Raw genomic sequence first — 24,252 nt, 5'->3', positions numbered from 1 at the left:
TATATAACCTATATCTCTTATGAAATAATTCAGATATCACACTCTTCACTTGTGCCATGATTTTTTTTTACTTTTAAAATTTCAAGTGAATGAATTAAAAAAAATTTATAAAAAGGAAAGTAATTAGAGAAAAATTTAATTACTCTGATGTGGGCTCTGAGCAATATTTTTTTCACTCAGGTGTCTTCTTGCCTGTTCTTATTTCATGCCAGTAGGAATATGTGTGGTTAATAAAAATCTCTAATCTAGATTCAAACCTGGTTAGTATCATGAAGCATCAGTATTCGCAAAGGCATCTCCAGCACATTTTAAGAAGTGGTTACATAGCCCTCACAACAGTGTGACAGCTGGTATCTTCTGGAATTTAACCTATGTTCCAATCCTGAGACGCTAGTTATGATGCATTTATTCATGAATTCACAGGTAACTTATCAAACGGGTTTGAGCTCTCGATAAGGGTGTGGTATTGTTTAATGACTACGTGATTTCTGCATGGCATTGAGCCGGTGTCTGCCACAACACTACTACATTTACCTCGGAGACGCCGTTGGAATGCTGCTTCTAATTCTTCCTTATTACTTGCGGAGTCAAGGATTTGCCATAAAGTCTGTAATCTGGCACCACTTCATGTGATGCTCCGGGGCTTCGAGGTTACCCACCGAACACAGCGGTCCTCAGCCTTCCCCACCCGCCACCCTTTCTACCGTTCCTCGTGGGGTGGTGAGCCCCGTCATAAAATGATTTTCATTGCTACTTCAGAACTGTAATTTTGCTACTGTTATGAATCATAATGCAAATACCTGATGTGCGGGATGTATTTTCATTGTTACAAATTGAACATAATCCAACAGAACTAAAGTATAGTGGTTAATCACAAAACAATATGTAACTATATATTGTGAAATATTTATGTGTTTTTCAATGATCTTAGGCCACTTCTGTGAAAGGGTCATTTAACACCCAAAGGGATCATGGCCCACGGGTTGAGAACCGCTGACCTAATACTTTATAACAGGATTTCTAAAATGATCCTCAGCTAGTACAGTATGTGAAGTCACTGCTATTCTCAGCCCTCAGTTGCTCAGTTATATTACTAAACAATACATTTCTAGTATTGCTAAGGCCTATCAACCGATGTTCCCAGTATTATAAAACCCAACTCTGTACAATCTGAAAGCGTACCTCTCCCATGCTGTAGAATCTGTTAGTGTGGAAATCAAAAGGATCAAAAAGTTCTCAACCATGGTAACACATTTAAGATCTGGCCTTCAGATTGCGGTGTTAATGAGGGTCTCTGTCTGTCAGTTGGCTATGCAGCGCACTGCGATGTCATCCACCAGCAGCTCTTTGCTCCTTGCCATGTCTACGTGAGCCCTGGCCTGTACTACCAGCTCTGCCGACACGATGGCTGCAAGTGTGGGAGTGCCTGTCTGTGCAATGCTCTGGCCCACTATGCATACCTCTGCGGCCAACGTGGTGTCGCCATCGATTTCAGAGCTCAGGTTTCCTTCTGTGGTGAGTTCGGGGGCACACCTAAAGCCTAGCAAAAGAGAAAATTAGAGTAGTTATATGTTTTGAAATATATAGCAGAACAAGTTGGTGTAAAAAAATTCTTGTCATGGAAATGTCATACCTAAATATTGGGAATTGTAGAAGATTATTAGCTGATACAGTTTTACATTTACTTGTAGTTATGCTGGTAAGTTGTACAAAGGGTAAGTAACTCAAATTCTTAAAGGTTAGTGTATCTACTGACTCATTCATGATACAGCATGTCCTCATGAGTGCTATAATTTTGTTTTTATGAATGAACCTTCAGTATAGCATTTATTTCTTGATAAGAAATTTTGGTGTCCATGGTTTTTGGAGCATCCTTTTACCCACTCTTTACCATGCAGTGGTGTAACAAAGCTTTTTATCAGGTATTCCATGGATACTACTGGCCAGTTTTGATATAAGTTTCTCAGCTTGGGGTTATCTAAGACAAAGTTAACATAAATATAAAAGTAAAATAAGTTTACATCCCAAAACTGCAGCATGTAAGTCTGGGAGTTTTATTTCTCAGAGGATTCCTTATTTTGCCACAGACCAGGCAGACTTAGGCAATATTTTCTGGCATATTCCTGTATTATGTATTACAATCATTGGGCAACCTGTATTTTTATTAATAAAGTTTTATTGAAACACAGACTAGCCATTTGTTTCTGTATTACATCTGGCTGCTTTTTGTGCTACAATGACAGAGTTAAGTGGTGACAGAGATTATATTTCCTGAAAGCCAAACATATTTAACATTTGGCTTAATTTTTTATTTTGTTTTTGCTCATCTCTGCTTTAGTTCATTCCACTGATAGGAGTTGCATCTCTTTCAAGATCCAATTTAAGCATTTTTTAAAGACTTGGTTATTTAAAGAAGAAAATCAGTGGCATATATGTATATTTATAAATAAAAAACAAACTAAACTCACTGCTAGTGAATCAATGCTGAATCATAGCAACTCTGTAGGACAAGGTAGACTTGGCCTTTGTGAGTTTCCAAGACTGTAATGTATAACAGGAGTAGATAGCCCTGCCTTTCTCTTGGAGCAGCTGGTGATTTTAAACTGCTGATCTTGCCAATTGCAGCTCAGAGCATAACCAATTTCCTTTATATGTAGAAAATTCCATATCAATATTATATCAATAAAACTACTCATACAGTTGTGACGTGGATAGGTCTAGTCTGGTTCGACTATGTGGGTCAGATGTTAAGCTGGAGGCTTTTCCTGACTCAGGCAACTGCAGTGTCTGATGAACCAGAAAGCAGGAAAGCCTCAGGCTGGTGAATTGAGAGGCAGGTGAATCCAAGGTCAGCAAGTCAGATAGCAGGTCATTGATGGCTCCCAGGATTGGCAGGCCATATGGCAGACTGTTGGTTCAAGTACAAAGAACCAGAGGCAGATGACCAAAGGATCCAGCAAGAAGCAAACAAGCTTCTTGTAGAAAGTGCCCTCTTATATAGGAATCTACCCCACCCCACCCTCACTCCAGGAAACTTCCTTTCAATTGCATCAGGGCTGCGCCCCGAGTAAGGAGTTGCTGTCCAACCAACCTTCTTACAACTGTTTGGTAACTTACAACTGTTTGGTAACTTACAACTGTTTGGTAACTCACATCAGATCCCATTACAGAGTTGATTACATTGTGTTATGTGACTTCATGCAGGATGACTAGGCTGTCAAACCACTGAGAATCCTGATTCAGCCAAGTTGACCAGAAACCGATCCCAGGCATCTCCTAGCCTTGTAAAAGACTAACTTTCTAGTTCAATTTCCAAATGAATCAAATTCAATATTTTAGATTACTGGCATCAATTCTCCCTCCCCCACTCGCACTTAAAGCTCTGAATTTTATCTCCTTTTCTTAGGCACCCAAATATTCTCACCCTACCCCAATCCCTTTTTACATACTAACTCAACTCTACATGTAAAATATTCTCTCATTTTTTTTATCCAGCGTTTGGGAGATGCCTGTAGCAAGTGTACTTTAAAATAACTTTACTGTGACCAGGTACGTTTCTGAAGAGAAACTGTCCGGCTTTAGCAGTAAAACATGATCATGAAGACAAGAAAGAAAGCTGTTAGTTTAGATAATAACAATAGGCTTCAGCTTAGTTTGATAATATGAAAAGTTTCCTTAAGTTTAAATAATGCCATAAAAGAGAAGATGGTCATATAGGAGTATGTAGATTTAATCTGTGAGGACAAGAAATTTATTTGGAAAACAGCAGCAATAAAGTATGGTGTTATGGAAGGACACACAAATGTTTTAAAAGAGAAGGTTTTGATTTTTTTGGCAATAGTTCCAGTCTGGCAGAGAATTGGTTGCTTGATAATTTTCTTCTAGGACTCTGACATGTCCTGTGCTGATTAAAGTAGGGGTCATGTTTTCCATGATTTATGTCTATCATAGACCTATGATCAAGGAGAGATCACGCTTGTCCTCTGGGGACGTCTCTCACAGTGACCACACTCCTTGTCTCGTAGCTGTGGTGTGTCAGAAAGGCATGCTCTACCATCACTGCTCCTCCCTCTGCCGGCGCTCCTGCACGGCCCTCTCCTCTCCGGAGCAATGCAGCGACGACTGTGCCGAAGGCTGTAACTGCCCCGAAGGCAAATACTACGAAGAAACGCTGAGTTTTTGTGTGCCCATGTAAGTCACAGAACTGGGGGAAGCATCTAGTCTCTGATTTCTGTTTTCCTTTCATGTGTTCAACAGTCTCACATACTTGTTTCTTTATATGACTTTCTATTTGTACATCTAAGTTGCTTGTCTTATTCTTTTTATATACGACTATACACATTAAAAAATAGCTATGGAAAGAAAGAAAAATACAAAACAAAACCCCAAAGAGTCTGATGGTGAACCCTAATGTTTATTCCTCGCTGCTTTTGCGAAATCAAAATTAATAACAAGTTTATGTTTCACTGTCGTGAGGCAATTCTTCAGAGCAGGATATAACATTTGTCTGTGCTCAGAAATTTCTCAAATCTCCCATGAGATGAAAATGCTTTTCCTATACATGTCCTCATATTTCTCTGAACTATCCCTAGAGACATTTCTTGTCCCAAAGCAGCACAATTTGTTAAATGCATTCTGGAAAACAAAATCTTAAGCCACACGAGATTTCATATCGAAACTGTTTCTGCCATTTTTCATGTAGAGTTGCCTGCATTTTTATAGGATGCTGTCGAGATTAAAGGGCAGTCTAAGACCATCATAACAAAGCTTTGGGTATGCTTGAATTGTAGGCCTTTTTGTAAACATTAAACTCACCCCGTGTGTTGTTAACTGGCTCCTTCCTTTGTGTGCCCGTAGCTTCCACTGCCGGTGTCATTACAGGGGCAGCGTGTACCAGCCGGGGGAGCTCATCCCCACACCCTCAGGCTTATGGTAAGCTTCAGCTATGCCGATTGCACTTGAAAACCGACAGACCCTGCCGTGTAATATGGTGTCCATCATTTAAAAAGCAAACATCACCCCAGCCTTGCGTTAACACCAGGTACACGGTCATTTCAACGCAAGTACCCAAGTCTGACGGCTATAACTCAACAGAAAACTTGTGAATGCGCGTGCCCCACAGGTGAAAAGGAAGTCTTGCCCCACAGGTGAAAAGGAAGTCTTGCCCCACAGGTGAAAAGGAAGTCTTGCCCCACAGGTGAAAAGGAAGTCTTGCCCCACAGGTGAAAAGGAAGTCTTGCCCCACAGGTGAAAAGGAAGTCTTGTTCAGTTTGGGTTCTTAGATAAAAAATTAGGGATGAGGAGGGTATTCAAATATAAGTTTCTAAGGTGGCTTTCAGTTTATGGTTTATCTCCTGGCTCAAAAAAGCTCCCCCCGCCAAATTGACTTGAGCAATGTCATCCGTTGAAGTAAGTGCACCCACTCCTCTGGGACGTCAGCTAGGTGTCCTAGTGAGCTAGCACTCATTCGCGGGCACCATCCCCTTGGGTTGCCAACGTGTCTGTTACAATTTAGGCTCATTCGTGCAACAATCCTCCCATATCTATATCATTGCCTAACCTCTCTGTTTCCATTGCCACAAAGGTGTCCATGGACCATTAAAAAACTGAAATCAATTCAAACCCACTGCCAGCCAACCCTGCTACAAAGCAACTAGGACATAATGGCACGTTAGGGTTTCCGTGACTGTAAGTCTTCATGGGAGCAGACAGCAGCACCTCTCTTCTGTAGTTGGGTGAATTTGAACTGAGGACCTGGCAGTTGGTAGTCCAAATTCTTAACCTACTGCACCAAAAAGATGCCTTACAGATACTAACGGACAGTGTAAAATAGTAATAGCAAAATAACAATATTATATAACAATGTTCTGATCATAATGACACCTTCTGTACCGTATTCCTGCTGTGCAGAGACATCATTCCGTATGCTTTCTCTATTCAAATATTTACCCAAACCCACCACCTCAAGTCTCTTCTTTCTCCCACAGAGTTGGTGGCAGGCTCCTTGACAGTCCCATGAAGGTTCTTTCAAAAGACTCATTCATCCCATTAATCCTAAGAGATAGGTACTAAAGCTTTCCCTCGGTTTCTGGACGGGGGGCAGTGAGGCAGATGTAGAATTTGTTAAAGCACAGACTACACAGCTGGTTGGTAATACAGTTGGGAGCCCATCAGGCATCGCTTTGCTCCTGACTTGTCTTACATTTTATTTTGCGTCTAGAGCAGACATAATTATTTAAACTTTTGTTGTGAATTGGGTAAAAGTTTGCAGAAAAAGTCACTTTCTATCCAGTAATTCATACACATTTAATTTCATGTCATTGATTGCTCTCCCTACAATGTAACATCACTTCCTTCCCTTCCCTTTTTCCATCTCTCCTACTTAGCCCTTCAGAATTTTGTCCTTAGACAAATCTTTCAATGGTTGACTACTTTCTGGTGGTATTGTTTCCCTTATAGCTTTACCTATTTGGTTGAAAAGTGAGCCACTGGGGTGAGTTAAATTCCAGTTGAGGGTAGCAAAGGCCATAGCCCTGAGGTCCTACTAGTCTCCATCTGACCAGCAACTCCAAACGAACTGCCCTCTGATTGTTGCCAACACGCAGTGACTGACTGTGGCTTATTGAGACTAACTGTTAATGGGAGTAGAAAGCCTTGTCCTTCTTCTGTGGAGAGGCTGGGGATTTGAACTGCCAAGCTTTTAGATAGCAGCCCAGAGTGTCATTACTACACCACCACCTGTTAAGGCAACCTACAGACCTGGTCTTTTTTGATGACTTTATGGGTGCTTTGCACATTTGTCTTTCTCTCTAGGCTCCACTAACGTGATCCCTTTCACAGAAGTTGTTGGAGTCTCTGGTATCAGGACCATGGAAGTTGATGGTCACGTGTTCTATTCATCTGTCAGACTAATTGTTTCCATGCATCTCTGATTTTCATCACTCTTCTTATGTCTTAAAAGGCACCAGCAGAACTCACCAAAGGAGGGTGTAGAACCTTGTCTTTGTGGACTGTGCTACTCCAGTTGAATTTGGTGTCCACTGAGACGATGGTTCTGTGCTCCCAGATCCAGTGACTCATTTCCACAGGTGTTTCAGTATGTCTTATCCGGTTTCATAACTTTTTCTCTTGTACGGGCATACCACGTTCATGGATATAGTTGTAAATATCCATGTACAATAGCCACAGTCAAACCTATGTAAACAGGTAGGTATTCTCCCACTTTCCTTCCCGCACCTGTCTAGCTCTAAATGTTTATCCGTGCATCTACTTATTCATCATGACAGCAGGAGGCTCTGCTTTTAACTCTTACACTCCTGCTATTGCGTCCCTCTCCCTCCATCATTTTTGCTGACCTCTCTCCTTATTGTATACTACCTTCTTCTTCACCCATGTTAACACTTGTCTACCCTCTCCCCTGTGGCTTCTCCCCTCTGCCATCCATGAGTTATTTGTCTTTTTCTTGTAGGGGTGTTGACATTTTCTAAAAAAGTTTAGAGAGAAGTTCCTTGTCTGATTTATCATGGGTAATTTGGCTCTTTTGGTGATTTTTATATGCATGTATTTAATTTTTAGCCATTACTAATAAGCTAGTTTGTGTTCTGTTGTATGTGTGTATTAAGTTTGACAGTGCACTGGTGCCATGTATCAGGGCCTTTATGTTTGTCTCTATATTTCATTGATGTTCTTTGTAGGTCTAAGTTTTATGTTTAGGTCTTGATCTATCTTGTATTCCTATTTTTAAATATGATGTGATATATGTGTCCTGTTTCAACACTATTTATTAAAGAGACTCGTTCTCCCCTATTTAATGAGGTTTGCTTTATTGGTCATATCAGGTGCCCATCGGTGGATGGATTTCGTTCAGTGTTCTCAATTCTGTTTCACTGCTCTGTGTGGCTGCCATTGTATCGGTACCTGGCTGCATTGACTACTCTGTCTATGAAGTCGTTTTTGAGATTGGGACATGTGAGTTCTATTTTGTTCTTCTTTAGTAGTGCTTTGCTTAGCGGGACCTCCCTCTTTCCTTTACATATAAAGTTGAAGGTTTTACAAAATTTTTTTAGAGTGATACAAATATCTGAGCAGAATTGTATTATATCTGTAGATAATATTGGGTTGTATTGCCATTTTTACAATGTTGTCTTTTTTGTGATGAAACTGTTCAAATTTTCTACCTCAATTTGTGTTAGTTTAGGTAGATTAGGGTGTCTCCAGAAACTTGCTCATTTCTTCTAGATTTTAAAATTTGTTGGAGTGAAATTCTTCACAATATTCTATTATGATCCTTTTTATTTCACTTGGTTCTGTTGAGATACCTATCTTATTTCTCAGTTCATCTATCTCATTTCTAATTCACATTGCATTCATCTTCTCCCAGAAGATGTGCCTGTGGTTTGTTGATTGTGCCATTCCTCTCAAATAATGTCGTGCCCTGCAGATTCGTCTGTTGTTTTTCTATTTTCTGCTTGAGTCTTTAGGATTTATTTTATCCTGTAAGGACTTTTTGCTTCGCTTCTCTATTTTTAATCTTCTAGGTTTGTTTTACTTCATATATTCTATATCTGGGTTGACCTCTGTGTGATGTTGTCATACATGCTAATTTTAATTTGTTTGTTTTTTTTGATTTTCTGCTCCATGGAGACCCTTTGGTTTGTCCTGTAAGCCTGGTCTGGTTTTTACAAATTTCTAAAGTTTTTGTTGATCTGGAAATGTCCTCATTTTGCTGCCATATATGGGGGACTATTTTGGGGGGTACATAATTCTTGATTGGCATTTTTTCCCCCAGAGTTGTATATATGTTCTTCCATTTCCTTCTGGCCTAAATGGTTTCTGCAAGGAAATCAGTTGATTCTCTTTTATAAGTAAAGTTTCTCTTTTCTTGATCTGCTTTCAACAGACTTTTTTTCTTTGGTTTTTTGGAAGTTTGATGATCACTTCCAAAAGTTCATGGACAATAGAATGAAAAGATAATGGAATTTTCCCATGGCATTCAAGTCCACTCTTATGGCTTACTAATTTTCTTCTGTGACAGATCTTGGTGTGGTTTTTGGAGCCTCCTGTATAAATATATTTTGTTTCTCTCATGGCATTAAAGACGTTTTCTCCTGACGAATCTTTGGCATTTTTTCTGTGCTTCTTTTAGTCTCTCCCATTTCTGGAACTGTGTTCACATGTAACTTATTCTTCTTGATGCCACATAATCCTTAGGTTGTTTTTGTTTTGTTTAGTTTTTCTGATAGTTCTTCTAGCCAATTCATATTGAGAACTTTTTCTTCAAATTCATTAAATTGATCTTTTATTGATTCAATTGTACGCTTTTGCCCCTTCAGTACATTATCTGTTCTGAAATCTTACCAGGAATCATCTAGACTTATATTTGCTGTATTTTTGTGGAGTATAATTTTTCATTTTGTCAGTTCTTGAATTATTTTAAAGCGCTGTCTATATTTTCCATGATTTTTTCCTGTAGCTTCTGTAATTTATTTCAGGTGCTTAAATATCATTCTTTTAGATTACTTATGTGATAATTCCAAATCCAATGCATTGAAGATATCTCAATATCATTCACTCAAATCCTCTTCAGTTATTTCCAATGAAATTTCCGTTTTTTGTATTTCAGTGACTGTTTGAGCCCACTAGGTCTTGTTAGTTACTGCGAACTGAGGTTGTCTATCTCTGAGAGATTGTGGTATGGTTTTATTTGTATTAATTTGGTGTGTTATCCGGGACTCACCATCGGCTTCATTGTGGATGTGATAGGGGATGCTAGTATGTATGTAGTTCTCAGTCTGCCTTTCAATTAATGTAGTCGAGGGAAGTTCGAGCTGGTGCTGGCCACCATCTAGTGCCGGTCAGGTGGTACAAGAGCAAGCAGCGCCCTGGCCCAGTGGGTCTGGCTGCAGGAGGTAGGACTATGTCTGGGCGGTGTGCACACAGTTGTTATTTCCTACCAGGCGAGACTAGCGAAAAAACAAGAGAAAAATGACAAACAAAACTACATCAGTTAAAAATAGAGTAATAAATAAGTGAAAGAAGGAACTGAGGGGAAAAACAAAGAAGAGCATCAAGAAGAAAAATAACCAAAATTTGATAAAAGGAAATAAAAAAAGATAAGGAAAATAAAGTGAAAAAGATACCATCAAACCAGGGAAGAAAGTACTAGAGAAAAATAGAAAACGAAGGGAAGGGAAATTGGAAAAGAGAAATAGTAGAAGGAGAAAAAAAGAAACCAGAAAAAGAATTTTTTATAAAAGGGGAAGTAAAGAAAAGAAGTGGAGTAAAAAGAAAGAGCTAGTTGGGGGGAGAGAGGCTTTCAGGTGATGCTCCTGCCAGCCAAAGAGGTGGCTGCGGGTGGGGGGCTGCTGTGTGTCCCTGCCTTTGGTAGCCAAGCAGCTCACTAGGGATCCGATCCCTCCACCTGTACAGAGTTCCTCATCCCAGAAGGTATTTCAACTCAGGGCAGCTCGTCCGGGAGGGAGTGCTTGCTGGCACAGAGGGTTGCTGAGGTCAAGATGCCTGGTCCTAGAATGAGTCCCTGCCCACCTGGGAATTACTGAGGACAGAGCGCGTCTAGTCTGCTGTCTCCGGACATCAGGGTGGTGTGCACCTAGAGCTCTATTCATGATGTGCGTCTCTGACCTCCATGGCAGCCGTGGTTCTGAGTGGGGTGGGTGAAATGGGGCCTGTCCACACTTCGGGTCACCAGGCGTGTGGGAGGTACCATGGAAGGATTGCACCTTTCTGGCTGCCAGCCAGTGGTGTGAGTGCTTGTGTGGTCCTGAGTGCTCAGATCCAATTATCCGCGGGCGCTGCCCACCCCCTGCTACTTTCACAAGTTCAAAACCGCTGCGCTGTGGCAGGGCAGCTGACAATCCCGCTGCTTTGTCACTTTTCCTTGGCGATATTCACGCCACCTCTCTGTCGTTTCCTCTGAAGCTCAGCGCTCCATGAATATCATTCCTTTTCCTTTTATTTGGTTTCTTGTGTCTTTCTTGTAGAGCATCTGGTAAGCGTGTCTGTCTGCACACTGCCATCTTGCTGAAAAAGCCCCTATTATATGCTCGGTTTATATGTGTCATTATACCTGTGTTCCTGGAACCACCAGAAGAGGGACAAAGTTCTATAGTTCTCATCTGTCTCTAGTAGATCGTGCAAACGCATATGGCTATTTAATCTGTCTTTGATTTTGGTAGGCGCCATTGAGTCTGTTGCAGCTCCCAATGATGTGTGCCAACAGAACCAAGCACTGGCTTTCCTGGGCCATCCGCACAATTATAGTTAGGATCGAACACATTTTGCAGCTACTGCGTCAATCCACCTCAGGAAGGTCTTTCTCTTTCCCCCACTTCTCTACCAAGCATTCCGTCCCTTTCCAAAGACGGCGCTCTCCTGATAGCATGCCCCACGTATGTGAGACGAAGTCTTGCTGTCCTTGTTTCTGAGGAGCATTCTGGTTGTACGTCCTAGAAATATTTGTTTATTCCTCTGACATCCATAGTCCTCTCAATATTCTTTACCTACCTCATAATTCCAATGTACCAATCCTTCCATGGTCTTCCTTATTCATTGTCCAATTTTCACATGCAGACGAGGTGATTGAAAATACAGTGGCGCGGGGCAGACACACCTTCGAATTCAAAGTAACCACTGTTGTTCAGTGCTTTACAAAAGTCTTGTGCATCAGATTTTCCCAACATGATATGTTATGTGATCTCTTGACTGCTGCTTCCATGAGTATTGATTGTGGATCCAAGTGCAATGAGATCTTTACCAATCTTTTCTGTGCTTATCATGGTGCTACCTGTTGGTCCAGTTGTGAGGTCTCAGAAGTCAGATTTGACTCTTTCCTTGTGCTCAGCACCCCTAGCCAACACATCTCTGAAGAGTGTGAATTTTCTCTCTCTGCACGTAGTTTGTATCCATCACCTCCTTTCTGTCCACTGCCCATTTCACTCACCTTTGTAACTGATCCTTTTTTGTCTTCAGTCTTGGTCTTTCCATTCTACCAAAATGTCACATTTCCCTTGGATTTAAGTTGATTGACTTTATTTGTATAAACCTGTCAAAGACCAAGCAATTATCATAATGAGTGTGATAGTCGCCAAATCTGGTGTTAAGGATTAAGAGTGTAGGAGTGGAGTCTTGGCTGTCAATCTGGAGATAGCCAATGAGACTTCTGTGTGGGCATGGCCTTCTCCTGAGAATTATGGGAAATCTGGAACTTCCTCCTTGGAGGCGGAAGACACCTCTCTCTCTCTCTCTCTCTCTCTCTCTCTCTCTCTCTCTCTCTCTCTCTCTCTCTCTCTCTCTCTCTCTCTCTGCCACTCCCTGGGAGACATTGCAGAAGACAAACCACATGGACGCAACCAGACCTCTGAAGTCAGGGAAGCCACAGAGAGACCCCAGCCAGTGCTGAGTTGCTTACAATGCCACTGGACCCAAAGACTTTCTACCCGACTTGTAATGGTCCTGCATTTGGTTTCATTGCATGTGTTTCTTGAGTCTGAAGAGGGCTATATAGATCGATATCGGACATATGGGCTAATATTGGACTTATGGACTTGATCTGGACTTGGCTGGGATGTTTTATCCATGTTCAATTGCTCTTGTGTATACACCTCTTTCCTATACACATATGTGTGTCCATGGATTTGTTTCTCTAGTCTCCCCAGACGAACATAATGGGAAAAGGAAACATTCAGTTAGTACGAGTTACCTCGTTTGCCATTGCTCTCAGAAGGCATTTGTCCCAAAGGAGGAGGACGTGGGAGAGCCAGACCAGTGACTTGTTCCGTAGTGTGAGTGAATGACATTTCTGAGGGCCATTCGATTGCTAAATGATGGTTAACCGTAGTTTCATGTGACATGGTTCTGAGAGGTGGGTTACTTCTTCACCAGGGCTCAACTGTAGAACACAGAGCATAGCATTTCTCCGGGCACATCTTTAATGGCTCACTAAAAAGATACAATCTTCGTCCCAACCAGGAGCTGACCACTGCCTGTTTGGCTATAGGCATCTCTTAGAACTTCTCTCCTTGCGTTTTTTTGTCACATGGAACCTTGCTTAAGCTGTCATGAATTTCTACATGTCTGCATTGAAGGCGAGAGCCTCTGACCTTATTCATATAACAAACTCAATTAAGTCCTTAAGACCTTTCACACTTTAGTCCTTTAATTGTTCTTATGTCAGCTATCAATAAATTTTAAAAAATCATATCAGAAACACAATTCTATGTTACATACAGTGTACGTTTCATTTGTATGTGTTTCTTTCCTGTGTGGATGGCAGTATAGTGAGTTACATATTGGGTTGTGACCCACAAGGCCAACAGTTTGAATCCACCAGCTACTCTTTGAGAGAAAGAAGAGAATTCCTGCTCCCATGAAGATTTACAGCCTCAGAAACCCACCGGGGCGGGTCCAGCTTTCTCTAGGGTCTCTGTGAGGTAGAAGTGACTCAGTGGCAGTGAGTTCAGTTAGGCTTAGAGTATATGATCACTTGGACAAAGACTATTAATTTGAGTTTTTGCATTCCCCTAGACGATCATAGATATGAGTCCACCCTGATAGGTGCTAAATAGTTGTTCAACTGAAGTAGATCTAAAGCATCAACTTAGGTGGTTAAGGTAAGGACTGAAGGTTGATAGGTCAGACCTATGAGAGGAAGATGAGGCTTTCTGCTCCTATAGGGTTTTAGAGCTTCAGAATCCCTGTCAGTGGTGGTTATGAGTTGGAAGCTATTGGATAGCAGTGGGGCTTTGTTCCTTTTAAGCTTAAAATTGACCTAAGCTCATCGCGTATTTATAAAAAATTCTATGGAAAAAAGAAAATTTGTGTATGAATTCAATCAGTTATTTCACATTAGATTCTTTTTATATACCGAATATTTGACTTTTGTGTTCATAAATGAACTATTTATTTATTCCCCTAGCCAGTGTTCAAATGGAACTGTGCAATGTGATGAATCAGCGACACCCTCTACTGGTAAGATTGAGTTATTTTTCCTTAAGCAGAAGATTGTCTCTAATACTGCCCCATTCCTCCGGCAGACGTCTGTCTGTCCCTCACTATCCTCCTTGCCACTGTACTTGAACATAGCCTTTATTCTCGACATGCCCAATGCTTCCTCACATTTCACACTGAGAAGTGAGCTATCACATCGGATCATCTGGGGACAACAGAGACGGCTCCTTAGGAAGCAGAGTCCAGGGATGCTGCCCAATGCCAAATCCATTCCTCCCAGAGCTGTCAGCTTGGTGCCTAGGTGCCATTTATTTATAACCTATTTGTGCCCCAGGCTTTGAAAGCTCTACTCTCGATTTTAATGAGAACACCTGGGGGGTCTTGTTAAGATTCAGCAGGCAGAGGTGATGGCATTTCCATCTGAGGCCCAGGAAATGCAAACACTGATGGTTTTGAGACACATTGTTTGCAGCGAAGCTCTAGGAGCTTGTAGTGATGAATTAAAAATGACACGTGGATTGCGATTTACTGCCATCTCTCTTTGGGCTATCATTTTCCACATAAATATCTTTCCTGAAGGTCCCATATATTAGGAAACTATTGTTTCTGTCTGCTGCTGATACTGATTGATAGTGACTCTGTCCTGGGAAATTATATGGAGGGACTTCACAGAGTCGCTGGGACAATGGAATTAAAAGAAAATTTTGGAAGCTCCCTTGTATGTGATTTATTTTCACAATATAAAAGTCTACAATTTCCAGGCCCTGTTGAGAAATAACAAATAAAGTGCTTTTGTTGATTTTGCTGGACAGGAATAGTCTGTAATGACAAAAGGGACATGAGTTCCTGTTTTGTTATCTATTTGAACGATCTTGCATATATTATTAATATAAAGGAGCTTGGAATTTATGCCCCTGGATTGATTTTATCGGGCTTCAGACCACCCTACTGCTTCTTCTTAGGACAGTGCTTGACCTTCACAGATGACATGCAAAGTCAACAGCTACACGACCTTTCCTTCTTGGCCCTGAGTGAGCCCGAAGGGCCCGTTTCTCACAGAGCAATTCCCAAGGGTCTGTTCCAACAAGTGGACCCCCGAGAGCCAGAAAGCTTTCCAGAGGACTAGGACAGCTCCTACCCGGCTGTGTTTTATTGCACAGTGATCCAAATGGTGATGACTCAAAGGAGAGCCAAGGTCTAGAATTACCATGTGTTAACTTTGGCTTTGCAAAAGCTTAAGTTCTTCATCTGGGAAAAGTTAACAATATATGTTTGACCGCACCAAGACAGCCTGTCTTTTGACCTCAGAAAATGATAGACTAGTTGTGTAGCTACTGCTTTCTGGAAGACAGCTAAGGATTTCAGACTCAAGATTGGTTTTGGAAACCGAAGATACTAAAGGGAAACTGCATAGGACATGTGTATAAATTCATTAAAGCCCCATAGTGTTTTTCATTTAGTAACAACAGATAAAATATTCTATCGTGGATTTTGTTTTGATGACAAATACATGCCAATACGATTATTTTCCTATTGCGTGAATAAGAAGTTAAGAGTATTTCATCTGTGTTTTTATCTCTGAAGTTCATGCCTGCCCAGAAGGAAAAGAATTCTTTGACTGTAGATTTCCTGACCCCGAATTACCAGCTGGTGGTATAAACTGTGAGACTACTTGTGCAAACCTGGCCATGAACTTCACTTGCGCCCCATCCTCCCCCTGTATAAGTGGCTGTGTCTGTGCTCCAGGGTAAGCCTGTTTTCCTTGATAATACAGATCAGGTCGAATGTCTCCCTGTGATTTTCTGATTGTGACTTGAGAACAACTTTACAGAGAAAATTGATTTTCCATTCAATAGTTCAGACACATTTTGCTTTATGACCTTGATTCCAATCCCACGGTCTTGCAGCACTCTTCCCACCTCCTCCCTCTCCTTACCACTTCCTTTCTTCCTTCTTTCTCAGCCCCTATGTCTCCTTAGTTTTAGCCCTGGGAAAATGCTGCCATTTTGATTTTGTATGGCTGTTGGTTCAAAGGAGTGCCCAACTCCCTGGCATTGTTGTTCTTCTTAGGGACTGCTCTATTGTTTGCCTGAAAGTTGTAAATTGAGCTGCTGGGGGTTCGGGGTGGGTGCTGGGGTTGAGTACAGGCTTGAAGGGTGACTAAGGGCTATAGTCTGGGGGTTCCACAAATATCTTATCAGACCAGTAAGACTGCTCTTTTATTATCATTTTGAGCAGAAAAATGATCTCTTAACCACATTATCCACAGAAAGAGATGAAATCATTTTTCTGACCGGTGGTAGTTGGAAACCTATTATCATTTTACTATGCTCATCGAAAATCTGAGTTAATACTAAAGTGAATCGAGGTGAGCTTGTGTTTCTGGAGGGACTTGGCATTTATCTTCCAATCCAAGTGCAATTTTGGGAAAATTCACACAATTAGCCTCCCCCTACCACACTAGGCCAGTGCTGGTCTTGCACCAGCTCTGCTGTAGTGTTGCTCTCGTGGTGTTAGGCTGTTATATGCTGTCAACAGTTGTATCATAGGGATGCTACTAAAGAAAAGGATGTTGTGAGGCTACCTGCCAAGCCAAACCCATGACCATTGAAGCAGTTCCTCTCAAGGCGATCCTGCAGGACCGAATAGACCCGTTCCACAGTGCTTCCTGGCCTGTGACTCTTCCTGCATGTGGGCTCTGTCTTTCTCCCTGAAAGTGGCCAGGAGGCTCTAGTTGCCAGCCTTTTGAATAGCAGTCCCAGTGCTTGACCCTCAGTGCCACCAAGTCTCTTTCAGGCTAACGAGTCAAAGGTCACGAGTGGTACTCTGACTTCAAACAAACTGGAGTGCGAACCCCAGCTTTGCTGCCCTTAGCTGAGTGATTTTCCTGGAAGTGCCTTTGAAATCTCAATTTAAAAAGTGTGAAATGTTTGTGTGCATATATGTATGTATGTATATCACACACACACACACACACACACATCTACTCAATAAGCGAGCTACTAATATATAAAAGAGCAATCTGCGTTTGTCTTCACAAATCTCCGTGGCAGCCTCACTGCCTGTTCCTGGGAAAGACAGATGCCAAGTCTAGTGTCTATAAACTCACTGGAAGGCACACATATGATTTGGCCTCGTAAACCTTTCCTCAGCTCGCAATGCACAGGGGCAGTGCACAGAGGGAGCGGCACCTCGGGCAGTCAGGCCACCCATTCTTCCTTGTAACGTGTTCCCACTAGGAGATTCTCGGGACCATGTAATCCATGAGCAAAGAAAGGGGAGGGCTGGTGGTTTTTTTTTGGCTTTTGTCTAAATGGCCCTCATTTGGAGCAGGTCAAAAAGCCAAGTACGTGGGACTGGTATCCACCTCTCTAGAAAGGAAATACATAAAGGCAGAGAAAGAGGGGATTGGAAACACAAGTGCCCATGCATGGGAAAATAAAGCAGGTCGAAATCAGGCTGTAGAACAGATAGAAGAGCATTTTATCTTTTACTAAAAAGGGCAAGAAAATGAAAACTTTATTATGGTAAAATAATTGAAACTGTTGTTTGACTTAATTATGAATCTTAGGAAAGTATTCCTCTTAGGAATGTTGATTAAATAAAACCATATCCTATTTTATTTTATATGCTGGTGATTAATGTGATTATTAAAGATATATTGACTTACTATCACCTTTGGCTCTTTAGCATTGATCTATTTACTGGTTAAATCTCATTATAATTTTATTCTACCTTCTCTTATTGTATTTAAATAGATAATGGTGGAAATTGACCAAGAGACCAATACACAGAAAATAATACACAGAGCTTTCTAACACACAGGGCTCTTTAATGCATAGAGCTTCTGTTAGAAGGCTAATAATGGCAATATGATGACCAAAGTATATGTGATTAAGAGCCCTGGTAGCCCAATGGTTCAGCAGTTGGCTGTCAACTAAAGGTTTGGTGGTTTGAATCCACCATCAGCTCTGTGTGAGAAAGATGGAGTAGTCTCCTTCCCTAAATATTTACAGCCACAGAAAACCTACCCAACAGTCCTACCATGTCCTGTAGGCTTGTTAATAGTTGGCATCACCTCAACAGAATAAATATGGGTGTGGTATTGCATGTGATTATCATGGTATATTTTGAAACAAACGATTAATATCACTTGCTTTTATGGGGTTTCTAATCCTGTCACTAGTTTATTTTCTATAAAAGACCACATATCTCAACTTGGCGATCACTTAGGATTGAGAAAATGCAAGTTGTCTATCGAGAAGTTGTTGCCTTTCAGTGCTGTAGAGTCAGTTCCGGCTCATCATGCTGCCAGGGAAACAGAAGAAAACACTGCCAGTCCTGTCCATCCTCACAATTGCTCTTATGGGTCAGCCTATCCATGCAGCCACTGTGTCCCCGTCTTGTTGAGGGCCCGCCTCTCTTGACGGAGCCGCATCTTCTCCAGGGACTCTTCTCTCCTGACAAGTCCAGAGTATGTGAGAGGAGGCCTTGCCATTGTTCTTTCGGGAGTCTGGGTGCTTTCAATATGCTTCTCCAGCACTGATTTCCAAAATACATCAGATCTGCTTTATTCAATGTCCAACTTTCACAGGCACCGGAGGTGACTGAAAATACCATGGTTAGAGTCAGGAGCACTTGAGTCCTCAAGTAATATCCTTCCTTTTCAACACTTGAGATAGGTTTATCTAGTCTACTCTTCTCAACAACTGAGCTGCATTATACACTATGCATTGTGAAATACATGTCAATAATATATCCATGGTCCTTCCAAGTGGAATCTAGTGAAGAGCACATCCTTAAATAAGGACTTGAAGTGCTGGGTTTGAAGAACTGTGAGGGGAAAAACAGAGCTCTTAGAAAAGAGGCAAAACTTCCTTGTTGATTCTTACAACATTGAATTTGATTTCAAAGCAAATTAAAAAAACTTTGTATTTTATAAGATTTTAGTAACTGTGAAAACTCTTTTGGAATGTGATTTTTAGAATATTGAAATACAAATATATATATTTAGTTATAATAAAAGCATAAGGTATATATTATATACATTATTTAACTATGTATTGATGGCAGTCCATTTGTATTTTGGTATTATAGAACAAAATGTTTTGATAATACAAAAATTAATTAATGATTAAATAATGGTTTGTTTTAATTTTATACTGATATTGAACAGGAGCCCTGGTGGTGCAGTGATTATGCATTGGGTTGCTGACTTGCAAGAGAAGCAGTTCAAAACCACCAGCTACTCCACAGGAGAATGATGGGGCTTTCTACTCCCATAAGAGCTGCAGTTTCAGAAATTCACAGGGGCAGTTCTTCTGTGTCCTACAGAGTTGCTATGAGTTGGCAGTGACTCAATGGCAGTAAAACACATATCCAGTTGTTTTTGTTCCCCATGGGATATTTTAAAATAGGAGACAGTACTTCAAAGGAAACCAGTCTCCAAAACTTAATATATTAATAAAAATGCAAAAATTGATATTCTTATTTTTGACCCATAGTGCACCTAACCTAAATTGACACTTGTATTTCTGTGGCCCAGGTACAGTGTTTACTTGGTGTATAGCATGATTGTTTAAATAAGGCAGTGAATCATTTTTAACAGTCACAAAGGAGCTTTTGATTATTTTCTATCTCCTAGACCTGGAAACATTATCGTTTTAATAGTTCACTGTTTTGTTTTTAAAATTGTTAGATCCCACAAAATATTTTAAGTGACAAATATTGGAAAAAAAGGCACTCACTTCTCTGAATGTTTTTTTTAAGGCTAGCTTACTCTGTAGGCTTATGTGTACATTTTGTTATACTAACAGAGGAAAAACGTTAAACACGATTCATTCCAAGGTGACTGTGGACAGAGGGTGAGAATGAATGGATACCGCCCTCCAGGGGGTCAGGCAAAACATGCTTATCACAGGTATAATAACTATACAGGGTGTTGAATGGGAGAAGATTGCTGATATGTTTTTTAAAAACCTGAAATGAATCGTTTCCACTAAATGGCATCTACTTCTTCATTTACAAGAATGGCCGAGCATAAAGGAAGGTGCTATGTTCCCGACAGCTGTCCCTGCATTTGGAAAGACTGGGAGTACCTCTCTGGAGAAGTGATCACGACACCATGTTATACCTGGTAACGAGACCCCTGTATTTCACAGAGTTTTGCCCTCGTCTCCATCACCTTGTATTCATGCAACGTGACTGACTACAAAAGGGAAACGTAAAGTCGGGGCAAATTCGATTGTGAAGGCGTCCAGTAGTTGGTGGGGAGTTTCTGTTCGCAGGGATCCAGAACATATTTATGCATATTTGTTCAGCCCAAAGAAAAAGGGGAAGGAAGGCCATTTGACAACTTACTAGGAAATAATATCTCAACTTTCCAAGAAATGATGATAAATATTTAATGGAAGCCTTTCTATTTGGGAGTAATGAAAAACAATATTGTAAAACAGAGAATGATAATTTCCTTCAAGGACAGATAAAGATGAGAAATCATGAACAATATCATGTTTAATGTGTTTAAATGAACTCGATTATAGGAGTTGACACTGTAGACTTTGACTACCAGCAGATCAGTGTCCAGGCTGTACATCACCTGCTATTAGTGTGGCCCAGGCCCAGTGTGTGCTTGGTGCATAGTATGATCCTTTAAACAAAGCAGCGGATGTATAGCTATCTTGTCCATGTATTGCATGTTATCTGAAAGAATTAGCACTATTTATAAAAGCTACTGATGCAGTTAGTATTCTTGGATCCAAACCTCTGAATGTTTATGTTCCTTCAAATCCAATAATTAGAACACTATTACTTAGACATGTAACTGTTGTTGTTTTCTAACAGTGTTTGCCGACGGGGAATGTTCAACTGCACGTATTATCCGTGCCCCGCAGTGTGCACAGTTTATGGGGACCGCCATTACCATTCCTTTGATGGGTTGGAATATGACTATGTCAGTGATTGCCAGGTATTTCTGATAAAGGTAGGTCCCATAGCCTTATTAACTGTGCTTATTTACTTGAACTTGCCCAAAGACTTTTAAAAAGCAAGTATGTTGATCAATGGTATTGCAAATTTGCACATTGTGAACACTACCCACAAAAGTTAAAGCAATTCCAAGTGCATATACTTGACCAGTGCTTTTATCTATTGTCATAAGAACACCCACACAGACCACAACACCTGCCAACTCAGCATTTTTAACATGTACCTGTCTGTCTTATCGGTTCAATCATCACGTGGGGCATCGTCATCTATTTCTAAATTATTCAACCACTGATCACAACTCAGTGCCCTGCACACATTCCTTCTTTCTCCTCCTCTGCTACCTGTGGTAACCACTAATGAACTTTGGTCTTTACAATCTGCCTATATTAAGCATTATGTATATGCGAGATTGTACTTTTTTCCTGCTGTCTCCGACTTATTTCATTCACCCTCGTGTTCTCAAGGTTCTTCTGTGTTGCAGCATCTATCAAAACTGCATTCCTTTTGGTGGCTGGCCAGGGTTGCCCTGTATGCATATAGCACAGTTGATCTGTTCATCTGGGAGGAGCACGTGGTTGGGTTCACCCTTGTCTGTTGTGAGTAATGTTGCCAAGAACACTGTCATCCAAGTATCTGTTTGTGTCCTGGGTTCTGTGTGGGAGTTCTGTGTTTGTTTTTTTAGGAGCTAGCACACTTTTGTCCATGTAGGCTGTGCCATTTCATCAGCAATGATTTATCTCTGCAAACAACTGTTTGATTATCACGTTCATCTAGTAGGGGTGAGATGATACCTTATTGCAGCTGTGATTGGTGTCTCCCTGTTGGAGGGTATCCATGAATCAGAAGCTGGATGGCAACAAATAACTACAATAGTGACTGATGCTTTTGAACATCTTTGCATGTTTGTTGGCCATCTGTATACTATTTTGATGAGATGTCTGCTCGTGTTCTTTATCTATTTTATTGGTTGGACTCTGTTTTTGTTATATTTCTATTACCCATTGCTAAGGTTATTATTTATAAAGTGTAGACTAGTTTTTAACCTTTTTGCACTTTTGCTTCTTCATCAGTAAATGACAATGATAATTTTGTTTCTCTCCTAGTATACCTGTGAGGATTGGATGAGATAGATATTTGTAAAACTCTTAGAATTGTGTAGACAGAGATACAGAAATTACGTGCTCAATAAATGGCAACCATTTTATTATTATTAGCGTGGTTTGGTGGATAGAGGCACACTTCATTTTATTGCACTTGGTTTGATGGTGCTTAAGAGATAAAAGTTGAAGGTTCATGGGACCCCTGCGTGGGCAACTCCAGTGGTGCCTTCTTCCCAACAACAAGTGGGGAAACACATATCTCCGCATCACCTTTGTGTTACTTTCAGAATGCTTTCCTAGTGCGATTGCAGGCTCGATAGATTACAACCTATATTGTAGCTGTAACTTTAGTATGTACTGGGAAACAACAAAAATTTGAGTGACTTGCTTTGATGTGATATTTGCTTTATTGTGGTGATCTGGGATAGAACTGCACTAAACTATACATTCAACTTTGTATTTTTATGGTAATAGCAATCAGAAACCATTATTTTCAATTTTAGATATGCAATTTTGATAGGTTTGACAATCTCCTGACTTGTTTCCCTGATAACATATTTTAGAATTTTCACTCTGCTAATGCATTTGGATCACAAGCATATCTAAATTTTATTTTGATATCACTAATCCCAGAATTAATTTTATGAATGAAAAAAATGTTTAAAAAGAATATATAACACTTCTTCCTCCAGGTAAATAATGTGATTATTTTCATAAATATATATGTATATATTATACACATATTCTTTAGAAAGTAGAGAGCAATTCCCGTAAGATAAATAAAAAATGAGCATCATAATCTATAGTCTTCCAAATGAAAAATTGCTTATGTTGTAAACTACTGACTTTCCCTTTTGGTGCTGTTCTTAGATTTTTTTATAAATGATTTCAAGTTTCTTAATTAATCCATGGGAATGTGGATTTGGCAGTCATATAATTACAGAAAATGGCAAATCGACTAGAGGGTTTTGTGTTGTTTTGAGTCACTTCGCAGCCTAAGGAAGGTGCAGTGAAGAATATGCATAAGTGCATAAAGATAAGGGACTCATATTTTGACTCGTGTGTGATCAGCTAGATTGCAGAGGTCATAACAATGCATTCCATTGTTCTTTGTTCTTCATAGGAGTGAGCGCAATGTGCCTGCATTAAACAGGGAAAAGTTACTTGATTGTCTTTTTAGACCAGTCTGCCGGAGAAGAGAAACTGCTAGCGGAACTTGACTTTTGGTTGAAATAATCCAATATGTTTGATAAGTGCACAAAATACATGAAGTTTGTGAGCATTACTTCTGAAGCTTAATATGCAAAACACATCTGTTAAGGTCAGGTCCAGGTTAAACTTGTCTGGAGATCTTGCTAAAATAGAGATTTTGCTTTCATATACCTGAAACAAGTGTGTAGAATTTGCATTTCTAATCAGCTAATTGGTGATATTGGTATCCCTTCTTCACCGACCAGACTCTGAGTAGAGAAGATATAATGTCTTTTTTTCTTCTGAAAAGGACCAATTTTTAATTAAATTATAAATTCTCTTTTTCTTCTGAATAGCCAACTTAAGTCACATCCAGAAAAAAAGAGAAATATCTTTGATAATATCATGTCAAACATGATAAATGCCATATCAAATTGGATATATCATTGTTAAACATTCATTTTATGGTTTCATTTTAAGTGATAAAATAAAAATTCTGGCAAGTTTTATTCACATTTTTCTATGATACAAATTATATAAAAGTATCTACTAAAAGCATTTTAAGTATATTTCATATATTACCATCTCTGACCACTGCAGTGTCTGAAAAAATCTTGGTTTGTAAATTATTTCCATCCCTTAGCAAAGGATCTCTTAATGTTTATTAAATTTAAATTATGCTAATAATGTAATATTTATTGTATTTTCCATAAATTGGAACAAGATTTTAAATTCTGAAGTTTAAGGATAGGGATCATGTCTTATTAATTAATTAGTTAATTAATTTTATCTTTTCCTCAAATCATTTTGAAAAGTGTTGGTCATTGGATGAGTTCTTAATTACTACTTATCTGATTAGTGCTGTCCACGTGGCTTTTTCTAAACCCTTTATCTTTGAATGTATAACATTTATCACTGTTTTCAAATAATTATTGTACCGAGATTATTTCAAGTTAACTATTTGTACAAAATCTTATTTCTAACAAAATATAAGAAAAGTCTTGCATTT

The 24,252-nt window shown here is 40.0% G+C and overlaps 1 protein-coding gene across 1 annotated transcript in view; it reads left to right on the top strand.

Annotated features, from left to right (window-relative positions):
* OTOGL (otogelin like) overlaps positions 1-24,252 on the top strand; it is a 168,234-nt gene that overhangs the window by 49,590 nt on the left and 94,392 nt on the right. Inside the window, exons 19-25 of the mRNA XM_075552752.1 lie at positions 1,306-1,515; positions 4,026-4,191; positions 4,858-4,932; positions 13,934-13,986; positions 15,550-15,712; positions 19,994-20,101; positions 20,809-20,947. Of these exons, the coding sequence (XP_075408867.1) occupies positions 1,306-1,515; positions 4,026-4,191; positions 4,858-4,932; positions 13,934-13,986; positions 15,550-15,712; positions 19,994-20,101; positions 20,809-20,947 (914 nt within the window). The remainder of the gene's footprint in view (positions 1-1,305; positions 1,516-4,025; positions 4,192-4,857; positions 4,933-13,933; positions 13,987-15,549; positions 15,713-19,993; positions 20,102-20,808; positions 20,948-24,252) is intronic.

Source organism: Tenrec ecaudatus, chromosome 6 (assembly GCF_050624435.1).
Source record: "Tenrec ecaudatus isolate mTenEca1 chromosome 6, mTenEca1.hap1, whole genome shotgun sequence".
In the NCBI taxonomy this organism is placed as follows: domain Eukaryota; kingdom Metazoa; phylum Chordata; class Mammalia; order Afrosoricida; family Tenrecidae; genus Tenrec; species Tenrec ecaudatus.
Note: the sequence above shows the minus strand (reverse complement) of the source record. Positions and strands in the feature narration are given on the sequence as shown.